The 14068-nt window shown below is 53.0% G+C and overlaps 2 protein-coding genes across 2 annotated transcripts in view; both read right to left on the bottom strand.

Annotated features, from left to right (window-relative positions):
• The window catches only part of LOC135284517 (zinc finger protein 271-like), a 523404-nt gene that overhangs the window by 350857 nt on the left and 158479 nt on the right, over positions 1–14068 (bottom strand). The window lies entirely within an intron of this gene.
• Positions 8167–11900, bottom strand: LOC135284823 (maestro heat-like repeat-containing protein family member 6). Its single transcript, XM_064396584.1, has 11 exons — positions 11688–11900; positions 11294–11442; positions 10910–11054; positions 10504–10691; positions 10283–10420; positions 9898–10012; positions 9588–9725; positions 9211–9387; positions 8927–9082; positions 8666–8767; positions 8167–8604 (listed from the first exon to the last, which is right to left on the bottom strand). The coding sequence occupies exons 1-11, from the start codon at positions 11898–11900 to the stop codon at positions 8167–8169; spliced, it is 1959 nt and encodes a 652-aa protein (XP_064252654.1).

Genomic DNA, 14068 nt, shown 5'->3' with positions numbered 1-14068 from the left:
GGATGCCTAGAGCTGAGAATCCCACAACTTGGCTGGGACATGAAAGATGACAGCCAAGGCAGACAGCAGCAGAGGGAAAGATGGTGTTTGCTGTTAGTTTGATAAAAAGAGGGTGAGAGGTCCAAAGTTGGCTCACAATTCTCCACTATCTTTCAACAACTAAAAAGTCTTTTCACAGCAACACAATAAGACATTTTATATAAAAGTTACAATTTGGTAACCTTTCACAATTTCACTGCCTCCATTTCATTGCATGGAACCCTGATGGCATCCCTTTTAAATGCTGAGAGATAAGAGATTGATAAAAGTGTGAAAAGGAGAAAAAGGTAAAAGGTTTCTGCTCAGGGCTCTAAATTAATACATTATTGATCAAAACTTGAATCAGAAAAGTTCAATGATTTGGTCACAACTAGCCTTTATTCTTTCTATCAATTCATATGCAGTCAATACCCTATTGTATTGCTACTTTGAAAGGATGTCTAGAGAAATAATGTGCTTGAACAATGCATTCCAGTGAACCTACCTGATTGTGATTATTGTGATAAATAGGATCTATAAAACACACAAATGGCACAGGTACTACTGGAACAGTTTGGGCACTAATATGTAGCTGACATTGGTGAAATCTGTACCAATCTCCACCTTAAAGCAGGAAGAAATTATTTGATCTTCTTTATATATATACATATATATATGTGTGTATGTATGTGTGTGTGTGTGTGTAATGTGTGTATCTCCTTGAGTAAATGCTTCTGCTCCTTATTGATTCCCCAGGAAATAGATCTTCCAAGTACCTTAAGCCAGTGTTGACATTCTGTGTAACTTCATTCACCATATCATGTCAAATTAGCATTAGGTGATTATAGCTCAATGTAATTAGCTGCGTATATTAGAAGAGCAGCAATGCATGGGGCAGTTGATTACCCTAATTTTCAGTCAGCAGGGGCAGACACACATTCCCCAGTGCTCAGGGCAGCAATATGGGCTGAGCTCTCTGTGGCTGTGCTGTTCCTGCTCCAGGACAGGCGGTGCTGGGGGGCACAGCACCCTGCAGGCCACGGGCACCCTGTTCAGTGCCCTGGAGCTTCCACATCCATCACCAGGGCTCTGAGGTTCCCTCCAGGATCCCTGCCAGTGGAAGTCACAGCATTCTCCAGGGTTCAGGGTAGTTTGCCCAATTACACACAAAATAATAGCCATAAAAAGACAGTATGGTAATACAATGAAAAATAAAAAAGTGCCTTAAAAAAAAAAAAAAAAGGGGGGGATTTTTCAGTTACAAACCAGTCATTGTTAAGAACAGGTAATAAAGATAACATAGAAAAACCTACATATGCATGGTGGTGGTTAATAGTACAACAGTGAGTGTTAGATGTGTTGCTTGTCTGCTCAGTTACAAGGGAAGTACATTTAATCTTTTGATTCCTTGGAAAATGCTTACTTGAAGACAGCTGGACTGGGAACAAAGTACCAAACAAACTATTTCGTTTTGCCTTTTTTTATGATGAGCAATTAAATAAAAAATATACCAGTTCTGTTGATTAGCTAGAGCTTTGCAACACCTTCTGCTAACTTGCAGCAGATCTGGCTCTACAGAGAAATGAAAGAGTTCAGAGAAACAGATTTGCCTTTGCTTTTCCCCTTTTCCAATATTCTTTGTTTTACTCTTCCTGTCTTTTTCATTTCCTTTTTTTTTTCTTTTGCTGTTTTTGTTATTTTCTCTCTTTCTTTTTTGTAGCCAGAAAAGCCAGAGAAGTTGCAAGACAATGAGGCCCTCACCAAACAACAGGGTGGCATTCCCATTGCATTTGCTAGCTAGCCACATTAAATGCCAAAAATTGTTAATGTGATGGCAGAGGTATGAGCAAGCAGTCCAGCTGCCTCCTTCCCCTCCCTAAAGGGAAGGGAAAGGAGTACCTGCCTGGCTGGAAGCTCTGTAGGGTTGGGGATGTGATTGGGGTGAGATTGCCTGACCTTGGTTCCACAGAGGGGAAATCCGTGTTCTCAGGGCCCTTAGGCCTGACTTGTAAAGGCTGCCATGGTTGGCTGTGGCACAGTAATTGCCATTTAAATTACCTCTTGCCATCCACTACACGGATGACAACTTTCTGCTGCGGTGCCAGGCTCTCAGAGGCTGACACCCTGACTTCCTTTCCCAACCCTCAGGCCGAGAGGGGTGAATATGAGCATTAATGTATATGGAACTGGATATGCTGCCTGCTCTAGCAATAAGGACATCAGAAATTCAGTTTACAGCTGCCTTCTGTTGTCTGAGGAGGTTCTAAAGAACTTTTTACCAGTTTGGTTTTGTTACTTTCTAGTGCTTCTCAGTGTGTATGTACCATAACTTCCATTAGAATTGTATATTAACCTTCCACCTTCAGAAGGTTCTACTGGAGAACCACTGGGGTATGAGGAAAAATTAATTATAAAAATCAGTAGAGAACAGAAAAAAGGGACTGCTAAAATGGAAGATTTTAATTGACCATTTCAGCCTTCTTCAGAATTTTGTTTTGGTTCAAGACAAAGTCAGTAAGAAAAAGCTGATTCCTAAAATGAGAGGTATGCTATGCATTGCTTTATAGCTACTGTGGTAATCGGCGGAAGAAATGCAGCACTCAATATGAGTGATCAGCAAATCTCAAAACTTTATTGATAGGCACATACATTTATATTGGTGTTAATGAGGCTAATACATATTGCAAAAAGCGAGCTCATTATTGGTTAGTTACTTATCAGCTAACTACGCCTACCTTATCATTCTTGAGGCTACTATGCTGCAGCTGTTTACATATTTTCTTCATGTTTCTAACTAACGAACCTCTCCCCCATCCTGATGTTGCACCAAGGGCACAGTGCCCTTGCCAGGTTTGGACACTGACTGCTGACTCCTATCCTCGTCTCCTTCTCGCTTAATTAACGGTATTATGTCAGTGTGACCTTTGTTAGCTAGCCAGCTGTTCACAAAATCCTCCACAAGCTACAAAGAATTTCTCCATGCATTTTCTTATCTGGTTCCAGTGGTAAACCATTGAGTGTGAATCCTTTCTTTTGCTACTCTTTATGTAATTAAAGATAGTCATTCAGATTACAACAGGTTCCTTTGTCCAAAGATTAGAGCAAGAGCTATGGAAGACAAGACTAAGCAGGGTCAAGCCATTTAGTGTCACATAGTGTATCTTACAGCAGTTGCATTGTTGTTATCAAACTTATGCTAAATTGGCCCATGTTTTGTCAAATAGATGAGCTGTCTTTTATGCAATCTCATTGTTAATTTCTTTGCAGTGGACAATCCTAAGGCTTCATCCATGGGGATATTCACAGGGAAAAAGGGATGGAATATATGTGGGGTTTTATTTGCTGCTGTTTGTTACTTGTTGCTCATACTCAACTGCTGCTAGGAAAATGCATCATTTTGGTGTCTGTATCATTCTGCATGTGCAAGAGGACACCGTTCATTTCACTCACACTGCAAAGGATTCTAAGATAGAAATTTAATTTTGCATTCAACCTGAAGTTTGAAAGAAATTGGTTCTTTGATTCCAGGGCCACTGCAGTGCTCTTGGTCCAAGTTAGAATTTTATCTGACTGCTTGCTCCATAGGCCAAAGAAAATAATCAGCAAACCTAAGAATATGTTCTATAGAGTGTGTTATAAGATAAGGAAGTAGGGCACAGATTCCAATCTTCAGTAGCCAAACCATGTGGAAATGTGAGAACTCCTTCAGCTATGTAAGATGAACTATCTCGCTCTCAGTCTGGCAACAGAAGACTTATGCAGTGAAATTATTTGAAAACAATGAAGATCATTTAAATAAAAGCTGTGAGGCTTCAGAAGCCCAGTGTGGAAGACCACAACGTTTCCTACTGTCAATAAACACAAATACCAGATCATCACACACACTGGGGCATATTGTGAGTTGGAACAGACTGCAGGCAGGATGGCAGGGGAGGCAGAGAAGGGCCCTGTTTGTAAGGCTGCTGTGACAAGAATGATGGTGGCTGGCTTTGCATTTCGTGCAGATAGACTCTGAAGCCTTACTGGGTCCCCAGTTCAAAAGAATCCCTTTGGGGTGTAGTTTGGGCAGGCGGCCTCTCTCACTGCTGCACCAGGGGCTTGTGCCAGCTCCTGCAGGCAGCAACAGCGACGTGGGCAGGTGTTGTGGCCGTGGTGAGTGGTGTCCCCACACACGGAGCTGTGCCACTCCATGCGCTTTTGTAGGGACAGTCACCTGCTCCCCACTCGCACAGCTGCGATCCTCCCCCTTCCACACACAGCTCCAAATATCCTCGCTGTCTGCAGCCCTTGCTGCTCCCCTGTGTGTGCCCAGCTGCACTCCCTGCCCCAGTCCCTGTGGAAAAGCTTCTCTACATCACACCTATTCTCCTACCTTACCCTGATTTGCCTCTTCTCTGGTCCTGAGCAGGAAATCAATATTCTGGGCGCCCGTTGTTTCTGAACAGATCACTTGGAAACACTGATCTGAAAACATTTTCTGGGGAGAAAAGGTTTGTATGCCTGTGTTAAAAGCTCTGCAAAACAAAAAACACTGGGCAGAAAACACATCAGTGCCTCTTACAGAAAGCCTAAAATGTCAGAGGGAAAAGGAAAAGCAATACTCAATAAAAGTTGAAAAGTGAATATGATATCCAATTTCTGGAGAAATCGAGTCCTTTCTTTTCTTTTTCAGGATGGGTTGGTTTACGTCTGAAAACTTTTCCTTTTAAAATGGTTGTATATTTGAATTTATTTTCATTAATTTATTTCCAAGCCAATGTTTGTGTTGGTATCTAATGTTACCGATGATATAAATGTTGCTGTTTTAAAGATGGCAAATTAGTACATGGAACTAATAGGAGCAGGTTCATTATCTTTGCAGTTAAGAGGGGTGAAATATATATATGCAGAGAGGTCCTTCAAACACATTTTGAAGTCTTTACTAAAATACAACTAAAAGGTACTGCATGAAACAATATACCCCATTAAAATCTCACCATACACTCTTGCTATGAACGTCTTCCCTTCCTAGCACTAAATTTAGAAATCTCTGGAATCACTTGCATCATTTTCTCTACAAAACAATTCAGAATTCCAAGGACAGATATGATGGAATTATTCTGGCTCTCATTGCAGATGAAAAAATCTCCTCTATTCTTTTTAAAAATAACCATTATTATTTCATCAGGTAATGTCAGTGGCAAAACCACAGAATTATGTTCAGTTGCCATTCAATGAGTTTAGAATAGAAAATTAGCTCCTTTTCCTCAGATATTTGAAAGTAAATGTCCTCTGGAAATCTGGCAAGATAAAAGAGCTTCAGACAATAAATACCAAATTAAAGCCCAGCAGACACAGTTCTTACATTGTTGCAGCGAAGTAAATCCTACACTTCAAAGTATTTCATTTTTCAAGGTGAAACTGAGGATCTAGTTACATTTTCATGTGCACTTCAATGACTAAAAATGCAGTTCAACCCACTTGTGGCCTCAAAACTGTCGATGAGGGCTTTCCCAAGGAGAAATCCAAAGTGGTTTGACAACAGAACAAAGCAAGTCTCAGTGGCTTCAGGACCCCTACACAGTGCATATTAACTGCAGGGGCTGCTCCACCCTTGAGGAGACAAAGTTGTGCACATGTCTCTTTAGCACAGACCCATATATTAACCCAATTGCTTCTTCCTTACTTTTTCTCTACTTAACACGAAAGAGTCCAAAGGCCAACAAGCTGAAGGGAAGTGTTTCTGGTTACCTAGCTACTGGAAAAACACACTCATCTGTAACAGGAAGAAATATGTTTGGACAGAGCTGTTCTCCTTCAGCTATTTCCAACCATACCATCAAACAGCAATGGAAATGTTGTTTTAAAAGTACAGCTAGAACAGGTATTCTCTAATGCATTTATAGCTCTTAATCTCCCGAAAATTGCCTTCAAGAAAAAAAAGTGTTACATCTAATTTTGTGTTAAGACCTGACCATATATTTTGCCTTCCACTATATCTACTGTAAGGAAGTGCTGTAGTGCTCTGCTATTGTCAGTACTTGCAGGACACATTCTGACACAATGGTCAGAAAATTAGCACAAGACAATCCATTCCTGTTTCCTCAGACAAACAGCCTCTTTTATTATCAGGAGCTTTCTTTTACAGTCAATTCAAAAGTCCTGAGTCACGACAGCTCATTGGTCTATCAGAACCAAAAAAATGCCTGCACCCTAGGAGAGCTCCTATTGCTTGTGAGCCCGTCATTCAGCCCAGAGGATAGTTCACCCAGCTGAGCTAGACTTTCTAATTGCACACATTTTCAGTACAAATCAGTTTGCAATGCAACAGTATTCTTTCCCTAAATAACATAAATTACCTCTTCTTTCCTACAATGTCATTCCTTCCCCCAACTCTGTATCCACATGTCACTTTGGGCTCACAGGACGGGGCCACCTACAAACACAAGCAGCTGTTTTGCAGCCATGCCCCAGAGAGATGAGAAGGATCCCTTGCCCCTGGTCTCTCTTGGTTGTGTTTCTGACTGGCTCTGAGGCAGGGGCTGTGCTTCCTCACTTGTGGGGAGAGCAGAGCCGCTGGAACCACACCCAGCGTGCAGGCACTGCCTGACAGCGCTGCGGCCACTGGGACGCTCGCGCCTCTGAGCCTCAGACACTGCTGCTGCTGCTTCATTTGCTTTGAGGCACACCCAGAGCTCACTGCTGGGCCATAGTGGTCTCTGGTTCTGCCCTCTTCCTGTCCCTGTGTAGGGCTGGAGCATTGCTGTGCTTTCAGGAAGCTTTTGTGAAAACTTCCAGCATTGCAAGCTCCTTTGCCCTCGGTGGATGCCTGCCATGGAATCCCTCACGGCTGGATTCAGAGCATACTCAAGCTGGCTCTTCTAAAACCCAGGCTCCTTGTCCCCCTCAGCGTGCTCAGCACCACCTTTAACTCCACGGTGCTGTGCAACTGGAGCAGCAGGACAGGGACCTTTGCCGCCTGAGCTGCCCTTGTTCCTCTCTGCCCGTGCACAGAACGCAGCACACAAGAGAAGGGCAGCAGGGCCTGCGTGTCCCCGGGCTCAGATTTTGCACTGCTTCAGCTCCACGGAGACGTGGGTAATGTGAAAAAGCCAAACTTTATTAAGGGAAAGCAAAGGGAAGGGGTGAGCTGGGAGGTAAAATGGGGGATGGGCAGGGCCTGAGGGCTGGAGGGAGGGAGCTGCCAAGAGGGAGAGGGATGGCAGGAGCTCCTGGAGCTTGCCACAGGCTCAGCTGTGAGCAGCTAGAGCTGTGCCTGGAGCTCCAGCTGGTCCGTTCTGCTCTGCAGGTGCTCCTGCCTTTGGGTTTTGGAAAAAGCCAAACTGTTTATTAAGGGAAAGCAAAGGGAAGGGGTGAGCTGGGAAGGTAAAAAAGGGGATGGGCAGGGCCTGAGGGCTACAGGGAGGGAGCTGCCAACAGGGAGAGAGATGGCAGCAGGGATGCACGGAGCTCCTGGAGCTTTCCACAGGCTCAGCTGTGAGCAGCTAGAGCTGTGCCTGGAGCTCCAGCTGGTCCATTCTCCTCTGCAGGTGTTCCCATCGCCAATGGGAGCTGGAAATCACTGAAGCACTCTGGTCCATCTGATCCAGCAGACAAACTAAGTCTCTCAGATCTTCTTTCCAATGCAATCTGCATCAGAGTGCTCCTGCAGGATGGACTCTGATCTTCCCTGACAGCTTGAAGAACTGGAAGAGAGAGGAACAGAGCCACAGCCAGAGGCCAGATTGAGGGAATGCAAGGAAAGCCTCCTGCCAGGGCCATCGCAGCCGGCTATTGCCATGGCCAGGAGGGAGCAGCAGACAAGGGTTTGGGCTGGAAGGTGCTGGCCTCGCATCCCCCACGTGTCCCTGAGAGCTCTCCAGGCTCTGCCCCCACCGCCCCTGGTCCGCACAGGGAGCAGAGCCCTCGGCAGCCCGGGCAGGGATTGTAGCTCCAGGGCCGGGATGTGCAGCTGCCCCCGGCGGTCCCCGCTGGCCCGCGGCTGCCCTCACTCACCCTCAGCAAAGACGCGGAGCTCCTCCTTCTGCCCCGTCATGAGCGATCCGGCCACCCCTGGCAACACAGAGGCTGTGGGGCCCCAGGCGGCACAGCTGCCCGACACGGGCGCTGCCAGCCCCGGGGCCGCACGCCCTCCTCCCCGGGCAGGGCTCAGCCCGGGCCCTGCCGCACGCTGCCGCCCGGGGAGGGCACGGCTGCGGGAGGGCGGCGGCAGCGCCGAGGGCGGGCGGGGCTGCAGCGGCCCGGGCGCGGCTCCCGCTGCCGGGGCAGCGGCCGGGCCGGGAGGCGGGGAGGGACGCCGGGCTCGTGGCTCACCGATGATCCTGACGGCCGCCTCTTGCAGGGGCCTCTGCGGGCTCTGCAGGCGCGGCAGGGCCCAGCGCAGGTGCTCGGCCGCTCGGCTCGCGTCCTGCAGCAGCTGCGGGGAACGAAGGCTCGGTGCGGGCTCTGCCCCTCGGCCGGGCACTCCCTGCGCCCAGCACCGGCCGAGCCCGCCCGCACGGCCCAGGGCAGGGAGCAGCGTGCGGGGCGCGGGCTGGCGGCCCCGGGTGCGGCGCTGGGCAGGGACACAGCTGCCAGCTCCCCACGCTGAGCACCGGGGGCAGGGGGCTTCACCAGGCTGTGGCTGGGGCTCCCGGGCTGTCCTTACCAGGCTCTGGGCAAACTTCATCCGCTGCTCCTTCGTCAGCAGCTCCTCGAGGTCCGTCCTCCTCAGGAAGCGTGCCGCACAAAGCAGGGCTTCGTGAGAGGCCTGGAGAGCAGCAGAGAGCCGCAGGTGGCACCACAGCCGAGGGCACAGGACCTGTGTCCCTGTGCCAAGGCCAGGGGGAGGCTGGAGCCCGCCAGGCACCAGGGCAGGAGGCGGCCGAGCTCCTTCCCAGGGATGCAGCAGCATGCCACAAAACCTCACCTTGGCCACGTGCAGGTTCTCATCGTGCCAGCGCAGGAATAGAGGGAGCAGGCTCTGGCTCACGATTCTCGTGAGAGGCTCTTCCCCCTCTTCCACTACCAGCTCCATCACCTTGCTGAAGAGCTGAATGGAGAGCAGCTGCACCTGGCTGTTGTCCTGGAAGGAAAGGAAAAGTCCTAAGCACCAACTACTCCAGGTCCACTGGGGCAAAGGCCCAAAACTGTAGAGAGTACGAAGTTTCCAGGCAGCATCCAGTGCCCTTGGCTGGGGGCACAGAGCCTTACATTGTCAAAGTGTGGCAGCAGGGCCTCAGCCAGCTTCAGGGCGGTGATGCTGGCTATCTTATGGTCTTTGTCCTGGAGCACATGCGTGAGCACAGAGAGGGTCATCCAGACCATCTCTGCATTGGGATCAGCCAGCTGCTCCAGCAGGTGTTGATAGAGGCTGCGTATTTCTCTGCTCTGTGTGCAAGACGAGGCTGTGCTGTGAAGCCATGAATGGCTGCAGCACCAAGAGCTGCTTGGGTCACTGGGGCAGCTGAAGCGGGAGGCAGGAGAGCTGGGAGCAGCTGCCTCTGCTGCCAGAGCCCAGGCAAGGCCAAAGGTCTGTGTTCCCCAGCCCCACCCTGCCAGCGCGGCTTCAGCCACTGCCCCCTTCTCACCAGCGAGGGCTCCTTGCTGAGCACCACGAGGCCTCTGAGCTGCAGGAGCAGCCTGTCCCTGCACTCGCTCGGCAGGTGCCTGGATACGACCCACAGGGCACTGGGACCGTGTTGGCTCAAGTCCAGACACTCCAGGAGCTGAAAGGCACAGGGCAGTGACAGGGGACGTGGCCAGCAGGAGCCCGGAGCCGCACAGGGCCGGGCCCAGGCAGCAGCAGCGGGCGCGGGCAGCGTCCCAGGTGGCTGCAGCTACCAGAGGCCAGAGAGCTGGGAGGCAGCTCAGACAGGCAGCGCTGGCCATCAGGCTCACCTCCACCAAGAACGCCAGGGCAGGCAGATCCCAGCGTGGCTGCTTCCCGATGAGCAGGCTGAGCAGGTGCGAGGCCATGTGGGGACACAGGGGGCTCAAGCCACAGCGCATCTCCCTGGCAGGGGAAAAAGGCACCCAGGCCCTGAGCCGGTGGACAAACCTCTCCCGGGAGTGACTGACAGAGGTCTGATCTTTCCCCAGCACTCTGCGAGGGGTCACGGGCCCCTTGGGAGGCAGCTGCTCCTGGGCATCCTCCTCTCCCAGGCTTTTACAGTCTGCTTGGCCGTCCCTCGGCCCTCTGGCTTACAACCACAGGGACTGTGTGGGGCACTCCGGGCACAGGGCACAAATGCTGGCGGTGGCGGTGGGGAGAAGGGGGTCTCACCTGGCCAGCAGGCCCGCTGCCTCATGCTGGGTGTCGGCACAGAGCAGGGTGTCCCAGACCTGCAGGTGCTCCAGAGCCACCAGCTTCTTGTCAAAGCCCAGCTGGGAGAGCAGAGCCTTCATGGTCTGTGCTGCAAACCTGTGTGCCGAGCAAAGGCCAGGTCACGCTGGGAGCACGGGCCCTGGCCACAGGGGGCATGGGAAGGACAGGGCGACTGGGACCTGTTGGGGTCACTGGGAAGGCCGTGTTCCTCCTGACACACTCTCCAGAAGTTCTGAACATTCTCTGGCATCTGCTCTGTGGTGATGAAAATTTGCAAGAGCAGATCCACAAACAGCTGGGGAGAATGAAGGAGTATTCCGTAGTGCCACTCAGACATGGGGGCAATCCTCCACAGCACCAGAGTTGCCTGCAAGAGACAAAGCACCCCGAGGCAGCGCTCAGTGCCGAGGTGTCCATGAGGCAGGGCCCGAGGGGAGACGCAGGGCGAGCACCCAGCCTGCTGCCCCTGAGCCTGCCCTGAGCCCAGCTTTCAGCCCAGGCCGGGAGCTGCAGCGTGGTAAGAGCATGGAGAGCTGCTGGAGAGGTGACCTGGAGGGCGAGCAAAGGCCAGCTCCAGAAACTCACAGCCAGGGCAAAGACGGCCTCGTCCCCGCTGCAGAAGAACGTGCCGTACGGTGGCTGCTTCTCTAGCACACAGAGCAGCGCTGGAAGCACCTCCTCCGCGGCTACTTCCGAGGTTCCCATGGCCCTCCACATCAGTGTGGCAGCTCTGTGGGACCAGAGCTGTGTGTCAGCACCCTGCCCCGTGCAGCTGCATGGGGCCGGGTGACAGAGCCCCAGTGCCCTGAGGGGCCGGGAGGGAGCATGGCAGCAGGCTTGGGAAACAGAGGGGCCTGAGAGTCCCGGAGCTCTCTGCCTGTCTGGCAGACCCCACTGGACAGGCTGTACAGGGCAAGGGGCCCTACAGGCCCACGAGCACTGAGCTCTTGAGGCAGTTGTGCTCCGTACCTGTCACACAATGGGGCACAGTGCAGGAGGCTCATCACCACGTGAGCAGGGTGTTTTTCAGTCAGGCTCACAATATCCATTTGCAGCTCGGCGTCCACAGTGTCGCAGGACGCGAGTCTCTGTAGAATGTCCCTGACAGTGGCTAGCACCTGGAGGAAGCAGCATGGGGAAGACTTGGTGTGGTGTAAAAAGGCAACAACTTCCCCAGCTTCCCCCAGGAAGTGCTTGCCTTCCCACCCCACTGTGATGGCCCCAAAGGCTGAGTGAGCCTAGTGGACGTGGCTTGAGGGGCCACATGATCCCGAGAGGCCTCCAGCCCTGGCCCCAGGCTGCTTGCCTGCTGCGGAGAAGAAACACCCTTCTGGAAAAACTCCAGCCTGGGGGCAGGACTCACAGTTCGTGCAGTCATGGCATCAGTCTGTGGCATGGCCTGAGTCTGGTTGTTTGAGGTGGCCATGCCCTCAGTCAGGGCCATGTCAGCCTCCGCCCTGCCCTCGGCCGCTGCCTGGTCACAGGTTGCAGCGAGCTCAGAGGACGCTGTGCTGGCAGCAGGCTCTGTCTGCAGCTCGCTGGGCCTGGACTCGGGGTCGGCCGTGCCCTTGGTCATGGTGGCGCTGGTCTTTCTGTGCCGAAGGTGCAGGAACCTCCGCAGTGCCTGCAGCAGAAGGAAGGGTGGGAAGAGAGGGACGTTCCATGGTCTGCTCCAAGCGTGGGGCTGGGCCGAGCTGTGCCAGCACGCCCGGCCCAGGTGAGGATGGCCGCAGGTACCTGCACCGCTCTGCGGAAGCGGCCACGGGTGGGGTCCTGCTCCTGAGTCTGGTCCTTGGCTGCATCTGGCAAAGAGTGAGCGCAGCCAGAGCTGAGGGGCCGCAGGAGAGGCTGGAGAACACAGGCCAGCCCTACGCTCTCCAGGCAGGGACAGCCCCCTGCGTGCCCGGGGGACGGAGCATGGCTGCCATCGGGGGGGCAGTCCCGGCCCTGTCCGTAGGCATGTCCACAGGGATGGGATGGGATGGGATGGGATGGGATGGGATGGGATGGGATGGGATGGGATGGGATGGGATGGGATGGGGCCAGGCTGGCTGCAGGCACCAGCCCTGCTGCCCAGCTCTGCCACTCACCATCCTGCAGTGGCTGCAACTGCTCCGGTTCCGCAGGCTGCTGCGCTGGGGCAGCTGCAGGGCCGTTCTTTTTCTTCCCCCGAAGCCTCCTGAACAGGCTGAACACTGCTCGCCATCCCGCTGTCTGACCTTGAGGAAACCTTCGAGACAGATGCCTCGGCAAAGGTCCGAGTCAGCGATGCCGCAGTCACGCCTTGCAGGCACCTGCAAAAGAGAGGCCTCAGGAAGACCACAGGACAGCAAGTCCTGCACTGTGTTCCCGAGGGCTCCTGCCACAATGACAGGAGACTCCTCGTGAACAATGGATGTCACCAAGTCCCACGGCCTGGCCACGAAGGCACTGGCCGCAGGAATGGGGGATGCCTTGGAAAAGCTCCAAGTCAGCGAGTCCCGAGGTCTGGCCGTGAGACCAGCCGCAGGAGGAATGCCTCAGAAAAGCTCTGGGTCAGTAAGGAATGAGCTGGCTGTGTGGGGGCTCCTCACAGCACCGCTCTTTCCCGTCCTGTCCCGTCGCATGCACTGAGCACTGTGGCCTGGCCGCGACGCTGCTGGCACCTATGTCAGCACATGTCACAAAGGGCTGCTGTGACACCCTGTCCCACTCTGCCCCATGGTGACCCTGCTGCAGCGTGTCACAAAGGGCCCTTGGAGACGCTGCCACGTGCCCTGAGGCCACCCCCTCCGCAGGCAAGGTGCCCCCGCTTGGAAGGAATCCATTGGCCCAAGTGTCTAATGCAGCCCTGGACACACCAAGGACGGCCAAGTGCTCAGGGAAGGACTCTCCACCTCTGTGCCTGGCCCGCACAGCCCAGCTCGGTGCTGGCCCGGGAGCAGAGCAGCTTGCAGCAAGCAAGAAGCAAACACATCTTGCCGAGAGCTAAAGCACATCAGATAGGGAAGATGGCATTAATGTGTGCATAAAGGCCTTTGAATTCACAGCTCTCCGAGAGACATTTGGGGCTCTTGGCTGGACAGAGATGATCCGGCTCTGTCCTGTGCTCAAAGGTGAGAACATACCCTACCACAGGTGCTTGGCTTGGTCTCTGCAGGCCCAGGCAGATGCAAAAGCTGCTCTTCACAGCCTTCTCCCTTCCCACGCCCCTCTGCCAAGTGCAAGGGGACTCAAGGACGGAAAGGAGCGCGGGGAGGCAAAGGGAGACAGCTGCACCTACCTCACTGGGGGCTCCTGGGGAAGCACTTTGCTTGAGAAGCAAGCCCCTCTCTTCCAAAGGCATTTCCCCAAATGTGCACATTTCCCAGGGAACACCAACACATACTTAAGAAACCCTGGCAATGCTGAATTCCTTCTGCTCCTTGCAGCACAGGCACTCCAGCTCGAGCTCCTCTTCCTTCCCCCGAGTCTGTTTCCACGGGTCCCTTCTGGCGCGCGGCCCCAGGGCCCCTATAAACAAGAGCTGCCCGCTGCCTCTTCACATGCCCGAACTCCTGCCTGCACTGAGGGCAGCAAAACCAGGCTGTTGCCAGCCAGGGAGCGGAGCCCTGTTCCCGCAGGAGGCTCTGGTGAGCCCCTTCCCCACTGTGCACGCAGCACTTCTCCTGCCTGCCCAGAACACTCCTGGGAGAGCAGAGCACAAGCTGGCCGGCTCTGGGCTCAGCACACCCCAAACACAGGCGCAGGAAGATGCAGCCGCTG

This window comes from Passer domesticus, chromosome 21, assembly GCF_036417665.1.
Source record: "Passer domesticus isolate bPasDom1 chromosome 21, bPasDom1.hap1, whole genome shotgun sequence".
NCBI classification, from domain to species: Eukaryota; Metazoa; Chordata; class Aves; order Passeriformes; family Passeridae; genus Passer; species Passer domesticus.
The sequence above is the reverse complement of the archived record's forward strand: the minus strand, read 5'-3'. Positions and strand labels throughout refer to the sequence as shown.

What these genes read in the sequence shown, in the direction of transcription:
- LOC135284823 (XM_064396584.1), bottom strand. Translation starts at nt 11,900, where the DNA reads ATGACCAAGGGCACGGCCGACCCCGAGTCCAGGCCCAGCGAGCTGCAG. An exon ending in CCCTGGCGTTCTTGGTGGAG is followed by an intron (nt 9,726 to 9,897) that starts GTGAGCCTGATG and finishes TGTGCCTTTCAG; the next exon opens with CTCCTGGAGTGTCTGGACTT. An exon ending in AGAACCTGCACGTGGCCAAG is followed by an intron (nt 8,768 to 8,926) that starts GTGAGGTTTTGT and finishes GCTGCTCTCCAG; the next exon opens with GCCTCTCACGAAGCCCTGCT.